The sequence below is a fragment of the Beta vulgaris genome, chromosome 6 (genome assembly GCF_026745355.1).
Source record: "Beta vulgaris subsp. vulgaris cultivar EL10 chromosome 6, EL10.2, whole genome shotgun sequence".
Taxonomy (NCBI): Eukaryota; Viridiplantae; Streptophyta; class Magnoliopsida; order Caryophyllales; family Amaranthaceae; genus Beta; species Beta vulgaris.
This window is the reverse complement of record NC_079207.1, coordinates 2,107,395-2,128,459: the sequence shown is the minus strand read 5'-3', so window position 1 is coordinate 2,128,459 and position 21,065 is coordinate 2,107,395. Positions and strand designations below refer to the sequence as shown.

Here is a 21,065-nt window from a genome sequence, read left to right as displayed (position 1 = left end):
TAAGTATTTGTAATATTATGTTAATACCGTTCTGTTCAGCCAAAATCAGTTCAGTTCAGCGCAGTTCAATTCAACTAAATAAGTTTTGTTCAGTTCAATTCAGTCAAGATAAGTTTACTTCGATCAAAATAAATTTAGTTCAACCAAAATAAGTTTAGTTCAATTCAATTCAATCAATAAGTGAAAAAAACAGGGGTAAAAGACTAAACTTTAAAGGTTGGGAAAAACAAATTCCAAAAAAAAAAGGTTGGTAAAAACAAGAAGAAATAAATGACCGAGGCATACGGGAGAATGAGTATACGGTATACCTTTGCAACTGGGGGGGGTGGCCCTCTAGCCCAATAAAAACAGTTTGGTGGTAGGCCATGTGCCATCCACGTAAGAAAAAGCCTTTCTTTATTTATATTCTCCTAAACTAATATGTTCAATCTAATTCTAGTACAGTACTACTACATATTTTTACATCTTCTAGAAAAAATAAAAATAAAATAGTACAGTACTTTTACATATTTTCTATTTAGCTATTTTCTTTTATTCCCTTTTACATTTCGTCCTACCAAAAAAAAAAAAAAACAGGAAACATAAACTTTGCTAGATTTTCTTTGTCTTATAAATCTAATATAAATATATTAAAAAGAAGGAAAAAAAATGAAAGAAACGAAATGAATTTCAATCATAAAATTATCAAAGGTAAAGAGAGAGTTAAATCGTTTTTGGTAAGTTATGTTCTGTAACTATTTCAATAATAACCTATTAGTACATTTTTTCTAAGAAATTCATGTGAATAGCACATAAGAGAGATATAGATAGATAAAAGGTGGGGGTTGACGGTCGAAGCCATGTGGGAGGAGAAGGTTTCTTTTTCTCTTTGAACAATATGAGCCATGAATGCAGTGTTTTAATTTTCAAATTATATGAAATGGGATTAGGTAAGCCAATAAGGAAAAAAGAGAGTTTAGCCCATTTACAAGCCCAAGGAAGTTTCATCTTAAAACCAATTGGTGATAGCAGGAGTAATTTCTAAGCTGATAAAGTGGTTTAGTCTCTCCTCTTTCTCCAAGACACTCACATGTGGTGATCAATGGGATTCAATGCAGTACAAAGTACAAAGAAAGGGAGGGGGATTGAAACCTGTGACATATCGTTCACAACACCTTAACCAATATGCCAATACATCCTTGTTTGTGGTAAGAGAAAGAAAAAGTGAAGATATTTTAAAGAAGGAAATGTTACAATAAATATAAAATGTCCAAATAAAGAAAATGTTGCAATTAAAAAAAATAATGGAGGAAGAATATTTATAACCTTGTTCTTTTAAACTGGGAGAATATGCAATGAACTTAATTTCAAAGAGTAATTGAACTGAAAATAAGTCTAGGAGAACAGAGCCTATCTCAGCCCAAATTAGTACATACACACGTCCGTATGAAAAAGATCATACGCACGACGAACATGAAACACTAGATTATGTACACTAAGATCAATATGAATGAACATGTACCAATAGAGATGTACATATATTAATTTGACTTGTTATCCATATATATATATATATATATATATATATATATATATTTATTTATTTATCGACATATTATCTATGTACATTAAGCTTGTTATTAATGTATTTGTGTACATCATACTATATGTACTAGTGTGTGCAGCATCTAAACTTTGATATTTCACCAATAAAAAAATGAATTTATTTTTGTGAAAAAAGGAATTTGTATTTGTAGGAGGGGGCAACCATGTTGATAGTGTCAGGTTGGCGTGCCTATCACTATGACTCTTCTTAGGAGAGAGATAGAAAGATATAAAGAGAAGTGGGCTTCTGCCATTTTTGCCACTCCCCTTTTTCCTTTTACTTCAACCAACCATTCAATATCACTAATAACTAATAATTTATTTATCAAATTTTTGCTTCAAGTTTACCACTTTATTTTTGTTAGATAGAGAAATAACACCTTTTTTCTTTAAGAAAAAGATTGTGATTAGCCCTCACTTCTTCTCCCTTCTTAGAGAGAGAAAGAAACATAGTGAATTTTTTTTTTTTTTTTATAAAAAAAACATTCTGAGACATAGTAGTGTCTATAGCTTTTCGTGTAGCTAAGGTGGCTGACAAAAGTTTTAAACAAATCACAACTCATTGATCTCATTTTTTTGGAATGGTATACCATTTTATTTTCATACTTGATTAACTTTCTTCTCTTTTTTTAATTATTATTTTCTTGTAATTTAAGCTATTTATTTGTTCCTTAATGCTATTTTGATATGAATTTTCCTTTGAATTAGGTTTATAAAGTGGTAAAGAATGAAGCTTTATTGTTCTTGCAATTTACAAATAACATGATCGTCGAAAGGATGAGTTAGGTTGCTCCTACTTAACGAGTTAAACGTAGTTTAACTCGTTTAATCTTAAAAGAAGCAAATATAAGCATAGCTAGAACTTGAATTTTCATTCTCTCTCTAGGTAGACTAGTTTTTAGACCTTCTGCTTCTAATGATTACCACTATTTCCTCTCAGTTTTCTTCTTTACCTCTGTTTTTCTGGGTATAACTTTACTTTTTCCTTTCCTTATGTAAAATATGTGGTTTCCACTGATTTCTTCAAGTTTTTTGGTAAGTTTAGAAGTATCAATATTTAATATCCACTAAAATACTATATGAAGAACATTTTTAATGGGGTTTACATTGAAATTCGTGTCCCATGAATATTCCCCTCCAAATATAATTCCAAAGTATATTTTGTTAAATCTTGTTTTTTTTTTTTTTATACTGCACATTTCAGTGAAACAACTTTGTTGGTAATAGAGATTGTTTGTCCACATGAAAAAAAGAAAAGAAAAGTGAGAGATGCTGATTGTCCACCATATGTTTGTCCATTTTTGCAGGTGATGCTACTATCAATTTCCATGTAGAAGAACCGTAAAGGAGTTTTCCAATCTAGGGTTTTGTAATTCCTCAATAATCTTTTTCTGGGTTTATAATTAATTTTTATTTCAACCCTTTTTTTTTGGGTAATTAAAAAAAAAAAAAAGGGGTGGTAGTGTGATTTGAGTGAGTGAGTGTAATCTTAGATGCAAGTGGAGGAGAGAGAAAGTAAGAAAGAAAAGTAAGCAAAAAAAATGGTGTTTTTTGATAAAAGAGAGTTGGTTGTTGCTGTAAAAATGTTTCCTTGGGGTTACCAAATGTGTCCGGGCTCAGTGCACTGTGCTGCTGAGTAAGGAAGCATAATCAACAAAACCTCTCTTCTCTTCTCTTCTTCTTTATACTATTATTTTTCACAACTTTGTTTTCTCTCTCCTCTTCCATCTTCTTTCTCTCTCTAAAACTTTTGAGTTTTGACAGTGTTGGAGGTGCTTGGGAAGGGCATTTTACTACTTTCTCTCTCTTCATTAGATCTTCATTAATTTTTTTTTTTTTCCATTTTCTCATATTTCTGTTTATGGGTTTTTGATTTTAGGTTCTGGGTGTTGTTATTTTTGGAGAAAGATTGAGTTTTTCTTGAAAAAGATTAGATTTTTTTAAAAAATTTGAGAGGTGAAAATGAAGTTTATGAAGCTTGGATCTAAAGCTGATTCATTTCAGAGTGATGGTGATAACATCAGGTTAGATTATGCTTCATTTTTTTAAAAACTATGTTTAGATATTGTTGTTATTACTGTTTGATTAGAACCATTGTAATTTGTTCTTTGTTATCTCTGCTGATAATGTTTATGTTGTTACTTCTTATAATGTTCTGCAATTTATCCTAGAAAATGGCACTTAAACTTTTATTGTGGAGTTAAAGTTGGTGGTTGTTTTTCATATCAATATTGAAATAGCACTATAAATTCTAAAAGTGGTAGTACTCAAGGTTTGATCTTTTTACAAATTGGTCAGTCAAAAAAATTAAATAATGGAAGATAGTTTTTCTATTTTAGAACAATCAATTAAATGGTGTGTTTTGGGTTGTCATAAGAATTCATAGAAGAAATTTAATAGTAGTACTGAAATTGTAATAACATAGTTTCCTGCATTATTTATGTTGATTGTTCCTAGATTTGGAGTTTTGTCCTGACATTATGAGCTGGTATCTAGATTTGTGGTCCCTTTGGTTGTTCTTGTAGCTAGGTAATGAACATGAGTTGAAGATCATTCAATAAATCATGTACTTCTGCTGCATAATAGTATTGTCCCTTTTCCAATTATGGAGACAATGGTAACATTGATATTGAATGAGCTTAGAAATAACTAATTGTCCTGCTACCCTGTCTCCTTGTCTCTCTGTAGCTATTTAAGAATAAGGCTACTTAAAGGACCATCCGATGGTGAACGAGCGAGATGGGGGCATTTTGGTAATTTCACTTATTAAGGGCCGTGCGCTTTCTTGTTCACCACTGAACAATATTCTATATAGCCTTTCTCCTCTAAGAAACCACCTTGGAGAGATAGGAGTGTAGGACATATGGGTCCAATCTTGGTGGCATTTTTTTTTTATGTGATGGGGATGATGTTACATTTACAGATGTTTTGTAAGATGAGGACTCTGAAAGAAAACAGTTTGTAACATGTAATGGCAGTATTGAGAGTGGAATCCTAAAGACATAGTATCAACAACTCTCTGATTTCTATCACTGACTCACTGTCACTAGTCACTCTTCCTACTGTTACTAGAGAATATTGGAAAATTCTAGGGCTATGCTACTGCTAAGGGTGTGTCCCTGTGTCGTATTGACTTATTTCGACATTCTTTTGAACTTATCTCAACTTATTGGAACTTATCTCATCTTATGTTTCAGAATTAAGTCAAAACAAGTTGAACAGAACACTAGCTCAGTATACAATTGATCACTTTTCCTATCAAAGAGACATCTTCATAATTGTAATTGAAGTATCTTAAGTCTCATCCATATGAATTTCATGTTGTGCAACGTACGGAATGTCTCCTGCCTTACTTGATTCTTTTATCTCCTTTTCTTATTGTTTTCGCTGAAAGGGTGTGGGTGTGTGTGTGTGGGGAGGACGGTAATCTATTAGTAAAGGCGCTAACTATTATTTTGCCATATGCATGATAAGATTTCTAATACTAAGAATATAATGATCAGACCTTTGTTGCATATGCTCTTTAGATTAGAAAACATTATATATCATGGCCTTGTTTGTGGCAGTTTTACCAGTTTAATCATTAACAACTACAAGAACTTTATTGCAATGCTTCTCTGAAAACCTTTCTTTTGATTTTTTGGATTGCAATTTATATTCTATCATTGTGGCATAACCTTGAAAAAAATACTTTCAGGTATGTGGCAACCGAGCTATCAACAGACATAGTTGTCAATGTTGTGGATGTCAAATTTTATCTGCATAAGGTATGAGAATCTTTTATGATTGGCTTTTACTAGTACCCCCTTTTGTCCTTTCTCTTTGTTTACTGGACTCCTTCGGTCCCCTCTCTCCTCGTTCTACACCATAATGGTTTTGAGTGAATTCTATCTGCAAAACCGATACTCTGCTAGCCTTCAATGAGGCTATCGGTTGCAAATGATGAAGTAATTTGCCTATAGGTTTTTCCTTACCTTTTTTGGACATCACTCCATGTGCCAAAAATATTAGATGCTTTGTTTATTTAGTCATGTCCATAATCCCTCCTAAACGTTGATTTTATGGATATATCCCTCCTTTTCTAATTATAAGGCCATTTTGCCATTAATATCTGTTTCAAAATAAAGCCATTCTATGATATAATTGCAATATTAACTGTCATTTTAGGATACCAAGGTAGGTTCATTGGTTAATAAAATCTTTAATGTGAATTTATATAGAAAATCTTTAATGTGAATTCTTATTACAAATGAAATTTTAACTAAATAATCTTAATTTTTATTAACATGCCCATATAATTATAAATGCAGTAATGTGTAGTAGGCGTGTGGCTGAAATTGCAGATTTAATTTAGAACACGATCAGTAATGTGCCAACATCTTTCTATTGTTGTGCTTATATGATTTGAAACCACTTTTCAGTTTCCTCTACTGTCCAAGAGTGCACGTTTGCAAAAACTTGTTGCTATGGCAAATCACGAAAGTCAAGACGAAATATCTATTGAGGATATCCCTGGTGGACCTGCTGCCTTTGAGGTATGTGTAAAATACTGCTACGGCATGACTGTCACATTAAACGCCTACAACGTTGTTGCAGCTCGATGTGCAGCTGAGTATCTAGAAATGTATGATACAGTTGAGAAAGGAAATCTCATATACAAGATCGATGTGTTTCTCAACTCTAGTATCTTCCGAGGTTGGAAAGACTCTATCATCGTTCTCCAAACAACTAAGTCCCTCCTTCCATGGTCCGAGGAGCTCAAAATTGTAAGCCACTGCCTTGACGCGATAGCGTCGAAAGCATCCATTGATACTTCCAAGGTTGAGTGGTCTTACACCTATAACAGGAAGAAGCTCCCATCGGAGAACGGATCGGAACAGCTTTATAATGGTGTAAGGAAGCACCTAACCGTTCCAAAAGACTGGTGGGTAGAAGACTTATCGGACCTTGACATGGATCTGTATAAACGGGTCATAACTACAATCAAGACAAAATGTAAGGTTTCAAGTGATGTCATTGGTGAGGCCTTGAAAACTTATGCATTAAGAAAGTTACCTGGGTTTAGTAAAGGTATGGTTCAAGGTGGTGATTTACAGAAGAACCAATCATTAGTTGAGGCCATAGTACGACTTCTTCCAAGGGACAAAGGCAGCAACTCATCTAGTTTCTTGCTTAGGTTGTTGAGAGCATCAATGTCTTTAGGTTGTGGAGAAATGGTTAGGACAGAGTTGCTTAGGAGAATTGGCTTGCAACTGGATGAGGCTTCTGTCGCAGATTTGTTAATCCGAGCTCCACCTGGAGAAACGACTGTTTATGACATTGATTTAGTGGAGAATCTGGTTAAGGAGTTTGTGATGCAAGATCATAGTATTCAGAATGATTCTCACAATGAAATAGATTTTCAGGAGCTTAAGAAGCCTGTGACCATATCAGATGCTTCCAAGGGAATGGTTGCTAAGCTAGTTGATTGTTACCTTGCAGAGGTTTCACGAGACCCGAACTTACAACTATCTAAATTCATTGGTATCTCGGAGCTTGTTTCAGGATTTCCAAGACCATCGCATGATGGGATCTACCGTGCCATTGACATGTACTTGAAGGTAAGATCAGTCTACTGTTTTTTAAAAAATTCTGGAGACTTTTGTGTGAGGATGTTTCTATATCTCAGTTAAAGAACTTTTTCTAAAACTATTGGTGTGAATTTGTATAATACCTCTTCTTGTTTTTAGTTCTTCATTTCTATGTTATCAGACTTACTACATACAGTTTGGTGAAATTTGGTTAATGAGTATTGATTATTACACACTTGTTCATTAATTTACCCTAAGTAAATGAATTATAATTTTCTGCAGGAACATCCTGGCATCAGTAAGAGTGAGAAGAAGAAAATATGCAAATTGATGGATTGCAGAAAGCTTTCAGTGGAGGCTTGTGCTCACGCTGTGCAAAACGAACGCCTCCCTTTACGAGTTGTCGTTCAGGTACTCTTCTTCGAGCAAGCCCGAGCTACAGCCACATCATCGTCCCCCGGAAGTCGAACACCTGACTTACAACGGCCCACCCGGGCATTACTCCCAGGTGGGTCCCATGGGAGCTCACGGTCCGCAACCACCAACACCGAGGACGACTGGGATGGAGTTCCAACAATTGAGGAGTTAAAGGCTTTAAAAGGTGAAATAGCCAACCTTAGAGTAGGAGGTGGTGAAGGGTCTAGTGTTGATGTCCCTAAAAGTGATGCTGAGAAAGCTGCTGTCAATAAGGTCAGAGGCTTGCTCATGTCAAAGAGATTATTCTCAAAGCTCTGGTCTAGCAAAGAGAAAGACGGTGAGAATAGTAGCTCTGATACCTCTGAAAGTCCTGCATCGACAAATAATGCAGAGGAAAGTCGATCTACACCTTCTCGAAATAGAAAGCATTGACAATCTTAATCATAATCATAATCGTAATCTTATTAAAGGTTTTTGATTAAGATAATAACGGCACTTTTGCTTTGCCCCAACATGTAAAATTAGCACACTTTTCATTTTCCTATGTAGGAATAGGTAGGTTTACTGACAAGAAAATTCTAGCTCAACCTTGAAAAGTAACCAACGAACTTAAGTTTTGAGGATGGTTTCCTACTTCCTACTTCCTCGGTTCGTTGATTTTAGGGAGCTAGCCTCAAGGCTCAAAGCAGCTGTTTTAAGAGATACGGAGTTTAGGTATTATGTCAGTTTTAGGTTCTAACACGAGAGATTTTCCCTATATATGAAAGTGGAAAGTATTCCTCTTTTTTATCAGTATATATGTGTTGTGTTGCTAACTTGCTATGCAAACCATGTTGGGTGCGAACTCAGTGATGATTACATTTGACAGGTTCGTTTTGTGAGTAAACATGCTACTTGCTAGTCAATTGTGCAATTGTGCTACTTGGAATCTTGGATACTCTAGATTAGGACTGATTAACATATCAGGTCGTGTTCGGATTCGGGTTAATGATAAACGGGCTGAACATGTCCCAACCCAAATCAAATCCTTTTATCAGAAGGGTTGAAAAACTCAACCTTGACCTGACCTGTTTATTAAACGGGTTACCCATATAACCCGTTTAACCCATTTACATATGTTTTACTATTGAATTTTCATTAAAATTTATTACTTTTCAACAATAAATTCACATAAAAGTATGCGTGATTAGATTTTTTTTTTAATATTTGTGTTCTGCAATAAGTATTTTTAAATTTTTACCAAATTCAACAAAACTTTTTAGGAAATGTATATTTTAATAAGTTAGACAGGTCAAACACATGTTAATTTCGGGTTGAAACTGGCAACTTTAACCTAATCCATTTAATTAAATGGGTAAGTCGTGTCAATCCATTTACTTAAATGGGTTAAAAATTTCAACCCAAACCCGCTTATGTGAGGTCGGGTTCGGTAAACGGGTGGATTAGTTTTTCATAGCTAGGTGGGCTGGGCTGCGATGCGATGCTTTGAAACTTGAGAGGCATTTTTCTTTTATAAATTAAGCTCTACAATAATTGGAATAACTTGGTTCGGTTAGGGTAGATTTCATCAAACAAAGTTAGTGATCTAGAAACTTGACCCATGACTCACCTGCTAGGTGGACCGGTGGGGCTAGGTGAAGCACCAACCTAATCAAGTTGACCAGATCCATGTTGGGCCGATCGGGCTCCGATCAATCTAGTGTAGTGGCTGCCTCTAGGTCTAATTATAAGAAGGTGGGAGAGTAAAGAACCAAGTGGTATGTACTGGAGATTCGAAAGTTTGCACTTCAGGTTAGAACTCATTGCACTTAAAATATATCAGAAAGTTAAGTTAATTGTGAAAGTAAGTAATAAATGGCTCAAATTCAAAGCTAGGTTAGTTTCCACTTTGCTATAGCAACTTCATGTTGTGCTAGTCATCATTGGCTATCAGGGCATGTATGGTTCATTATTTTGGGCTCCAAGAAACGAAATCAATTACCAATTTTCTTTTTTCTTGTTTGATTTAACCCCTAAACATATTATTACCATTACCATTACCATTAAGTAATGGTAATGGATTCCTCCAATTTGTTACCTTCCTTTCCCTTTAAGTAACAAAATCCATTACTTAATGGTTACGGTCACCATTCATTCATTCCTTGGCTTGAACCAAATGCTCAATAAGTTTAACCATTTATATTACTATTTCCCTACTCTATTTATGTCCATTCTCAATAAATTAGTGCCAATATTTTTACATAATCGAGGAATCATTGACAAAAGGAGCATTTGTCTATTACTATTTTTGTTACCAAAACATTCTTTTTTCAAAAGGCGGAATTTTTTTCCCTTGTAATTTATGAAGATAAGTTTAATTTTTCAATAGCCAATGATCATCTCCAATATACACCAAATTAAATGAAAGACTTGGCTAACATAACAAAGTAAATCTTGAATTCAATAAAATTCTCTCTTAATAGTACAATTTTTCAAAGGTGTTCGATAGTTTAGCATAATTTTATATTGATCGAGAATTATTTCATGCAAGCGTTCAACTAAAGTTAGTAGGCCATCCTGTATTGCCTTTTTATTTATGTGCAACTAACTCGAGGCCCGACCCAACGTGCTCGAGTACAGGTAGTATGGCCCATTTAAGTTCAATGGACTAGTGAATGAGCTCGTCGGTGATTTGGTGTAAGTACATTTAAAGTGCCTTTTCAAAACATCTTCACAATCAAACGTCTATAGGAAACCCAAGAATAGATCCCTGCAAAGTGCAATGAAAATATATTGGATTTTGCATGTAACAAAAATTAACTGAAATACCATGTAAATTTGATCTTCAATCTCCATTTTAAAGCTAACAAGATAACCTACATGGCGTCACTAGACCTACCCTATTTGTTACGCTATTGCCTTGGTAATTGAACCTTCTACAAATATGACGGAAAAATGAGTCTGACCTATTTTGTTGAGATCCCACGAACAACCCTCATGTGAGGTTAAATGTTGTCCCACACTGAACATGAGAAAAACTATAAACAACTTAATAAGTTTGAAAAGTTACCCCTCCTATATATTGCCAATTGGCAGGATGAAGCTTCCTTTGAACTTGTAAGTTGTCCAAACTCTCCTCCTCTAACGGGTTAAATTCGAGTCAAGTTCATGTCCAATGTGTTTGGATCCTCTAGAGTTGTAAAATAACTCTTCAAAATCCCCCATATTTTATAAAATCAAAATCCACCCCTAAATCTTTCCCTTCCACACCAATATGAGCTCTTGATTTTAAAATGTATGGCTCAAATACAACTCTACCTTTGTCCAATCGGGTCTGTGCGATCAAGCTACATCCATTAGGATCGGGTATGTTTTTAGCCTTTGAGTACAAGTGACAGATCAATCATTCACATCAATTTTCTTTCGAGTCTGCTTAAATTAGGGTCTATACGATCAAGCTGTATCCGTTAGGCTCGGGTATGTTTCGCGTCAGGTCAATATTTAAATTGAATTTCTAATATTAAATAATAGAATAAATAAAAATATATATTTAAGTCAATATTTTACAATTAATGTCTAGGAATTACTATTAAAGTGAATAATTAAATTTGCGTTCATTTTGCAAAAGACTAATAGTTGACTGTATAGTTTGGGTTGATTTGGATCAACTTATTTTGAGTTGGGTCAAGTTTGTGTCACCTTTGATTGGGTCGGATTGATTTTAACTCGTCATTTTCAATTTTCGAGTGTCAAATCAGGTCTTTCGTATCAAATCTACAAAGCGGTTCAATTTTGCCAAGTCTAGATTTTGAGCGAGTTATGAGTTGAGACCCTAATACAAAGCTCGAGTGCGATATTGTTATTATCCCTGATCGATTGACTCTGTAACAACGATTTCATACAGATAAGAACATAGTAGTTGATGCTTGAACAGTTGAACCGATTAATCTTTTACAACTACGTCATCTTATACGTAAAAATGAACATAATTGTTTAAGTGTGCATGATGCACAATAATTTGCACATCAAAGAAAATGACAAAAAAGAAGGCATGGAAGTAACTCATCATTTTGTCTTCAACTAAAATTTCATACTGACTTTCTTTAAAATCCTTGATCAAATTGAGATCATATTGATTTGATGAATAAAGAACTAACACTGATCGATTAGAGTGCGATAATACTAGCATGACGTTTACCAACTTAATTTTGCTTAATATAACTGATAATTGGGTTCACTAATCTTACCAGTTATAGAAAAGTAAATTAAATTTTCATATTGAGTCTTTTGGATTGGAGAAACATTTCCAATCAAGAAAGTGAGGAGACCACTAAACTTTGTTTCATTAAACTTGTAGCGCAGACATAATTTTAATTTATGGTCCCCCTCCTTAATAATGATTTGTATTTTTGTTAGCATCATGTCTGATAATGAGATTTCAACTTTAATCACAAAGCACTATTAAGTGCAAAGTGACTTGTATTTTTTGCTTTTGCAAATCATATAGAGTACTCTAGTAGAGTTCTACCATCTATAACTGCCCAAGTGGAGCTTCTCAATCATTATCGTCACCACCCAAATTAGAGGGGATAATATAATGTTTACACTCTCTTTTCAATAAAATCCGGCTACATTCTTAACAATTATTTACTCCCTCCGTTTCATTTTAATCTACACACTTACACTTTTCACGCATGTCAATGTAAAATTTTGAGGACATATATCTTTAGTTTTATATTTGTAAAAATTATAAAAAGTACATATTAATAAAATACATACTAATACGAATCTGACAAGATCCCACATGACTATGTTTTTATTTACGTATAAATCACAAACGAGGGTCAAAGTGCAATTTGTAAATAGTGTAAAATGTCAAAGTGTGTAGATTAATATGAAACGGAGGGAGTATCTAGTAAGTGGAAAAACGACTGAGAATAGGGGAAAGGTAAGGAGAATTCCTACCCTTAAGTACTGCAGTCTGCAGAAGGGAGGATTAGAAGTTGTGACCTTAAGATGAAGCCTAAAACGATCGAGCTAGAGACTTGGAGCATTATTCGTTAATTGTTCATGTCATTTCTCGTATATTATGCACTCTAAGACAAGAAGACTTATCTTATTAACCTTTAGCTCATTTCATAATAGTATATACATTACTTTTTCTTTTCTTTTTCGGTAAGTAAGTGTATGAGCTTCAACAACACCAGTACAACCTAACGTTGGCCAACAAAGCTCAACAAAATCACAAACTATATAACCATTGTGTGTACACTTTTTTATTTATTTTCAGGAGAGATAATTAGCTCAAGGATTTGTCCCTATTAGACTAATAGCCTGCAAAGTATATCATCTCAGCGGTTGGATACAAGGCTAACTAACTCTTGTTGAGATTAGGTTTCGAATTAACCCTAACAAAATTGTGGAACTTGTGGTGGTACACTGATACTCTTCTAAGCTACCTCCTCTTGCTCTAGTATGTATATTATTGATGCAATTTTACTTATTTGTATTATCTATAATAATTAACATAATTATAATAGTAATTTTAGATTATTATTGTATATAGAACCATTCTTGTGGTAACAATCGGAATACATGGGTTGTGTACAGGTAGTTAAATATGAAGAGAGTTATAATATTGTATAAGCTCATAGATAAATGTGACAAAAAGAACATGAAGGAGGAAAAGGCAAATTAGTCCATGGCTAGTCTAGGTGATCACCAAATTTCCAATTGCGCATTTTTCTCGTTCTCATTGGACACTTTGCCGAAATCGATTATTATGTCGAAACTGACTCTCACTAATGATGCTTATATTTTCTAGGGTATAAAAGACAATAAATGATATTTTCGTTGATTAATCGGTCACATACTCTTTATAACCAACAATTGATTGCTAGCAATTTAATTTTTTTAAAAAAGAAATTGATTGCTTCTCAAGGCCCCGTTCTTTTAGATTGAGAGAACTGAAGTGAGCCGAACGAAACTGAAATAATAACAATATTAATAATAATATTAATATTAAGTCATTAGCAATAATAATTAATAATAATATTAATAATTATAATAATAATAAATAATAATAATAATAATATTTACTATTAATATTAATAATTATAATAATAAGAATATTATAATAAGAATACTATAATAATAATACTAATAATTAATATTCATAATTATTATTATGATAATAATTATAATAACAGTAATAATAAAAATAATACCAATAATAATAATAATAATAATAAGAAGAAGAATAAGAATAATAATAATAATATAATAATAATAATAATAATAATAATAATAATAATAATAATAATAATAATAATAATAATAATAATAATAAGGACTCCCTCCGTTTTCTTTTGTTGTTCATGTATTCCCCATTGGAAAATTTCAATATGTTGTTCCTATTTTGAATTTTTTCATAAATATTATAATTTATGAATTAAATTTTTCATTAGTTTTATGTTGCAATAAATGAGTTCACACTATTAAATATTTTTTTTATATCTTTTAACCCCTCAAACTTTTGCCTAATTGATTGTCTAACATAGAATAACTCAAAGAGCAATAAATATGTTCACACTAGTTTGTATTTTTTTTCTTTGACATAGTAGTTTGTAGTTATTTTACTCTTTTACCTCTTAAACTTTTTGTATCATTGGTTGCCTAACATAAAATAACTCCAAAGGGAAAGAATTTTTATTTTTAGTTAAATTAATTTTATGGTTTTTTCACCAGGTACCCTTGTGGTTTTTCAAAATTCATGGGGTACCCCTAATTTTTTAAAAAATGCACCAGGTATTCTTACTATTTCAATAAAATGCACCAAACGCCCTTAATGACTAACGATGTCAAGTTTTCGTTAGTCATTAAGGTTAATTAATTCTTCTAACCCTTCTAAGCCAAATTAAACCCTCTAAACCTAACCCTAACACCTCACCCTCACCCTAAACTCTACCACCACAGCCCCCTCTACCCTTCCCTCACCCCCGCAGCGGCCCTACCCTCCCCCCACCCTCCCACCACCCCCGTAGCCGCAACTCCCCTCTCCCGTAGTTCCCCACCCCCGTCAAATCCCCCCTCCCCCACCCCCTGTTGAATCGCCACCCCCACGAACTAGGTTACAAAACACCAGCCATCTCTTGATTTCTCCGGCCAAAATCGACCAAACCTCCAGCAAAAATCGATCAAAAGTACAGTACCTGTATTGCGGCCAGAATTTCAGTACGGGATGGGGAGGGGGGATTCGACAGCGGGTGGAGGAGAGGGGGGAATTCGACAGGGTGGGTGGAGGCGCAGAAGGGTGGGGGAAGGGGAAGTTGCAAGTACTGGGGTGGTGTGAGGGGAGGGTGGCTGCGGGGTGATGTAGGGGAGGGGGGATACAGAGGGTGGTGGGAGGATGGGGGACCGCTGGTGGGGGGGTGGGCTGCTGGGGTGGGAGAGGGTAGTAGGAGGGTTAGGGTTAGAGTTCAAGGTTAAGGTTAAGGTTAGGGATAAGTGTTAGATTTAAGGTTAGGATCAGGGTTTAATTAGAGTTAATGACTAACGAAAACTTGACACCGTTAGTCATTAAGGAAATTTCATACATTTTATTGAAACAGTAAGGGTACCTGGTGCATTTTTTTAAAATTAGGGGTACCCCATGAATTTTGAAAAACCACAAGGGTACGTGGTGAAAAAATCACTAATTTTATTCAAAATAGTTGAATCTTTCCTACTTTTTGAGTTGCATTGGTTTCTGCCCCGATTTCAAATAGGAACAAGAAAAGAAAAAAGAGGAAATAATAATAATAATTATTATTATTATAATTATAATAATAGTAATAATAATAATAATATAATAATAATAGTAATAATAATAATAATAATAATAATAATAATAATAATAATAATAATAATAATAATAATAATAATAATGAACTGAATCGAATTGAAAATAAGTCCAAAAGAACATGACTAAGTCCTTCAAGAATACTCCCTCTGTTTTTTTTTTTATCTTTCTCACTTGGAATCTTGACACTATTCATGCATAGAGAGAATCTTCTCAAATGTTCTCAATTTATAAGAAAAAACATAGTCATGTGGGGTCTTGTTTGATTCGTCTCAATTAAAACTTTATTAATATTCAATCGTTATAATTTTTACTAATATATAATGAAAGATATTTAAGTTTTAAAACGTGCATTGGAAGACGCGCATAAGAAAATGAGAATGATAAAAAAAAAAAACAGAGGGAGTATTTTCCAATATTATAGTGTTATAGTATGTAGGAAGACAATTGTATACGTAATTTTATAAAGACCATCTGTCATCCCACATGATTATTTATCCATCTAAATGAAACTTCACCATTCTACTGTGTTTTTGTTCATGTTCTTTCATTATCTCTTAACACCATATCTTAAGTAATTGCAATGGACCGATCAATCCCTAATTAAGGTAAGATTGCAACAACTAGGGCTCAGTAGCTAAGATGTGAGATTGTGGGAAAAGGGGGCCACACTTAAATAGTGACCTGACTCACTAATCCAAAATGAAGTAAAATATGTAGGACCATGCTTTACACAAAGAAGAATATACATATATAAACAAATAGACCGTACCAAGTTATAATTGTCACTTTGAGCAAGCATATACTTATATTACACTTTGCTCATATCACTTGCACAAACATTGTTCCTCGATGTGAGCCTTCCCTTTTGTCTCATGTATGATTCATATGATCCCCCCCATGAAAAGATATATAAATCGTTTGGTGCCATTACCAAAATAGTGACATGGACAATACATGCACACCAATAAATAAATATATAGATATATACTCCCTCCGTCTTTTATTAGTTTACCCATTTTGACTTTTGACACTACTATTTACATACACGACTTTGACTATCTCTTGTAATTTGTATTTAAAGAAAAATATAGTCATGTGAGATCTTGTTGGATTCGTCTCAATGTGTATTATCCAAATATCAACTTTATGTAATTTTTGCTTATCGAAAATTAGAGATATTAAGGTTCAAATTAGTATCTCGGCAAATGTGCCCCAAAGAAAGGAGTAAACTAATAAGAGACGGAGGGAGTACATGAGAAAATCCCACCTATTTTTTAATTAACAACTTAGTACTTCCTCCATGCATGAATTATGAATTGCATTATGTCTGCCAACTTTCTTAAAAGATATTAGGGCCCCTCTTAATCTAAAGGCTAAACTTTATCTTATGGTATATCCTACTTTCTAGTTTCTCTAACTACTTGACATAATTTATAGGTGAAAATAACAAATTAGTATTTCTTTTGGTTACAAATATTGATCATATTGTCATTAGTTCTAGACATGGTTTGCGTAAAAAATTATCATCCTAGCTTTTTATAAGGCATGATAATTCAATTTGAATGTATTCAAAATGATGAATGGACCAAGTCCGGCGAAGCTAACCTATAGTCATGCTCCGTCATATACCTCTTTATTGCGTTTGTTACTACAAAATTTATTGTTGCATTAAAACATAATGGATAGTCATTCTTAACACCGTCATTGATCAACAAATCTAATACTTCCTCCGTTTCTAAATAAGTGCAACATTTCTTGTTTGCACGTTTGCCAATGCATTAGTTTAACCATTAATATCTTCAATTATCAATAAGTAAAATTTAAAAGTTAATATTAAAAAATCACATTCAAACGAATCTAACAAGATCCCACATGACTATGTTTTTCCTAAAATGTAAATCACCAAATCTAATTAAAGTTTAAACTGTGAATAGTAAACACTATACAAATGTTGCACTTATTTAGAAACGGAGGAAGTAATACGGTTTGAACTTATTCTTTGAGGGGTCTAGCTGTCTAGGGTTTGAACTTGGTAGTTTTATTATAGACCAACCAATATTGGTGACTGTAAGTTATATTCAAATCGATCATTAACTCATTAAGACTATTGTATTTCCTAAACGTCTTTGAACTTATCTAAAACTTAAAACAAGTTTAATATAATTAAGGTAAATGAATGGTAAAAATAAGTTTCTTAAAGATTAATCACTGAAGGTCTCAAAGAAACGCTTGCAAAATTATTAGGATCCACAAATCTAAAAAATTAAAAAGAGGTCACCAAGAATCAAGATATCCTTACTCCACAATGTTATTGGGTAAAAAGGAACAAGTGAATAAAAACAAAAGTAAATTATTGCAACACACCACTAACTACAATCTATCATGAGCCCATCGTAACAGAAAGGTGCAGATAGTTATGAATGAACTAGGGAAAGTGGATAGGTGCAAAGTAATGTAATTTGGTTGTATGCTAATAAAATGCTCACGAGAGATCGCACAGATAAATACATCTTTTTTCTTTTATTCCAATGCCCCCATACAGCCATACTCTATCCAAATCTAATTATAATTTCGAAATATATGGAAAAGTTAAGTTTAAGGTTAAAAGAAAATAAAAATCAATAGGTATGAATTGAATTCATCAAAAATAAGCTTGATTTGGTTAAATAAAGATTGATTAGTTAAAATGAGTGAAGTGAACTAAGCCTTAGTTAAATAATAAATTTGGATATCAAGAGTTCACTCATGGTACACCCGGGTGTACCATGAGCATGGTACACCCAGGGGTATTTTTGTAATAAATTAGAATTTCAAGTAGTGCTCATTTGACACCAAATTTGTTCATATGTGCATTTTGCTCATTTACTCATTTGCTCATTTTACTCATTTTGTAATAAAAGTGTTTGCTCATTTTCTTAAATGAGTAGAAATGTTTGCTCATTTGTTCATTCGCTCATTTGGGCAAAATAGTCTTGGGTGTACCATGAGCATGGTACACCCAGGTATACTATTATTAATATTCTCTAGATATCAACAACCAAATTCATGTTACAAATTATAATAAGCTCAAAAAGAAATCGATAAGCTCTTATAAAAGCAATATGAGAAAAAATCTTTGTTCATATAAGTTCTATAACTAGACTAGTGGCATGTGTTATACTACATAGGCTAACTTTCTTTAATAAGATTTTGCATATTTCTTTATAAAGTTACAATATATTTAGATTTCATATCAAAATAATAACAATAATTCGTTAAAAAAATATACAACAATTAATTGAAGGTTAATAACAATATTATGTACATATTTTCTACGATTTGTCCATTCAACTATTTTCAATATAATCTGGAGATTTTAAATATCGTTATACATACAGTTTTGAAAATATTATATGTGCATGGTTATTTGAACCTAATATTTCTTTAGTTTCCTTAAAATTATAGGGACATTCGACATTTAAAAGAGGTGTCAAGTGTCAATTTCAGTGTGACATACTTAATGTAAAATAACATTGGTGATCAAGTAGTGATTTGTAGCTTGTCCTAACACCAAATAATTTTATAGATCTATTTAATATAGAGATCAGAGGAGGGGAGTGAGGAAAAATAAATTAAGTGGTGGAATCTTACGGTAATAACTGTTAACGGTTTTGTATCTAGAGATAAGATGTATGTATCCACTTTCGGTGTATGGAGTCATTGTTGATGCATGTTTGTTTCACGAATTGACAAAGTGATAAGAGGCACAAAACAATGCTTAAGGTTTTCTCATTGATCTGAAGAATATATATTACAAGAGTCCTCAAAGAGGAGGCAATCTAGGAGAATATTATTTTGCCTAAGAATATTATCCATTTGTCACCCTTGGTTTTTTTATTATGAGCAAAGGCAAGGCATCCAAGAACATGAATAGCATCATAGGAGGGAATACGACCAAACAAACATTCGAAAAGAGATTTGCCTTTGAGCAACAAAGAGGGAGTTCGATTTATTAAACGAGCAGCGGCTAAACACATTTCCCCCAAAAGTAAATAGGCAAATGGGCTTGAAATGTTAGGACACGAGCAACATTTAGAATTTGTTGATTGATGTTTGCGTTCTACCTTCCCATTTTGTTCAGGAGTACCCACACAAGAGGTTTGAAACAAGATGCCAGTGGCAGAAAAATAATCAAGTAAGCATCGAAGTTCAGTGCCATTATACTTTGAACATTTTTTATAGTATGAGGGAATTGTCGTTGAGTCATAGCCACACAAGACATGAACATAGAAAAAACTTCCATTTAATCAACCAACAGATGAGTCCACACAGCTCTAGAGTAATCATCCACAATAGTTAAGAAGTAACGAGCACCACCTAGAAGAAACATGGCAATAAGCCCCCCACAAGCCACAATGGATTTTATCAAAAACTCTAGAAGCTTTATTACCACTAGAAAATTTAGTCCTAGAATGTTTAGAACGAAAAAAAATCTCACAATGAGGATGCAAACGACTCTTATTATTGCAGGGAGGAGGAAGTAGTTTTACAATATCCTCAGAAGGATGCCCAAGGCGTTGATGCCAAAATTCCAAAAGAGAAGAATCAAAAGAGACAGAGACATGTTGAATAGAATCATTGCCCACAAAGTACTAGTAAAGTTCGTCCTTCCTACTCCCCGTTCCAATATGCTCTTTCATGACGTCCAGTATAAAACACACATAGTTACATTATATTGGACCACAACTGCGAATCATGACAAAGTTGAGAAACGAAAAGTAAATTGCAGCTCAAATTAGGAACAAAAAGAACGTTCTTAAGAATAACTTTGGATGTTAAACAAACCGATTCAACCATCGTAGATAAAACCGCTGCACCATTGGGAAGACCAAGGGGTAATCAAGAGGTTTGGTTTCAAACAACCAAGATTGAATACCCGTAACATGATGAGATGCACCTGTGTCAATGATCCACAATTTATTATCAAACTCACCATTTAAGAGATTAGCGGGAACATTTGCATTCACTAGTGGAAAAATGAAGAAGGGTTGCGCTAAAAAAGGCATGTAGGGCTGCGCTTTTTGACAACAGCCCTTTCAGTAGCAGCCCTTCACTTTTTAAGTAGGGCTGCGCTAGAAAAGCGCAGCCCTTAAGCTAGAAGGGCTGCGCTAGTTAGGAAAAAGCGCAGCCCTTCTAACCCAGAAGGGCTGCGCTAGTTAGGAAAAAGCGCAGCCCTTCTAGCCCAGAAGGGCTGCGCTAGAAGGGCTGCGCTTTTTCCTAACTAGCGCAGCCCTTCCTACCAAAAAAAAAAATAAAAAAAAAAAATTTTTTTTTGTCATTTTTTTACTCATAATCTCACATTTTCTGAAATTAAACAGAAGAGAAGAGAAACGAAACGAAAATACTAAACCCAAAACAATAAAAAGAATGAAACGAAAATGAAAAAAAGGAACAAAAACTAATATACAAAGAGAAGTATACAAATAAGTATACAAGAAGTATACAAAACATTAATCAAAATAAACAAAGAGAAGTATACAAGAATAACATTAATCAAAATAAACAAAGAGAAGTATACAAGAATAACATTAATCAAAATAAACAAAGAGAAGTATACAAGAATAACATTCAAAACAAAGAGAAGTATACAAGAACATTATAGATCTGAAAAAATACAAGAACTACAACCTAAT

At 33.4% G+C, this 21,065-nt stretch overlaps 1 protein-coding gene across 4 annotated transcripts; it reads left to right on the top strand.

The window, feature by feature from the left end:
* The first annotated feature begins 1,798 nt into the window (after nucleotides 1–1,798).
* LOC104894940 (BTB/POZ domain-containing protein NPY4) lies at nucleotides 1,799–8,366 on the top strand. Of its 4 annotated transcripts, none has more exons than XM_010681320.3 (6): nucleotides 1,799–2,168; nucleotides 2,892–2,953; nucleotides 3,464–3,608; nucleotides 5,282–5,351; nucleotides 6,006–7,184; nucleotides 7,437–8,366. In XM_010681320.3, the coding sequence occupies exons 3-6, from the start codon at nucleotides 3,547–3,549 to the stop codon at nucleotides 8,001–8,003; spliced, it is 1,878 nt and encodes a 625-aa protein (XP_010679622.1). In that variant the 5' UTR covers nucleotides 1,799–2,168; nucleotides 2,892–2,953; nucleotides 3,464–3,546; the 3' UTR covers nucleotides 8,004–8,366. The 4 variants fall into 4 exon arrangements, with proteins under 4 accessions (XP_010679622.1, XP_010679621.1, XP_048502184.1 ...); XM_048646227.2 differs by lacking the exon at nucleotides 1,799–2,168 and adding an exon at nucleotides 2,193–2,619; XM_010681319.4 differs by having other exon boundaries at nucleotides 1,800–2,168; nucleotides 2,892–3,608.
* Nucleotides 8,367–21,065: the final 12,699 nt, after the last annotated feature.

Bases quoted from the DNA above. Each gene is read 5' to 3' on its own strand.
- LOC104894940 (XM_010681320.3), top strand. From the start codon at position 3,547: ATGAAGTTTATGAAGCTTGGATCTAAAGCTGATTCATTTCAGAGTGAT. The intron at 5,352-6,005 runs GTATGAGAATCT...ACCACTTTTCAG, and splicing joins TCAAATTTTATCTGCATAAG to TTTCCTCTACTGTCCAAGAG. The intron at 7,185-7,436 runs GTAAGATCAGTC...AATTTTCTGCAG, and splicing joins CCATTGACATGTACTTGAAG to GAACATCCTGGCATCAGTAA.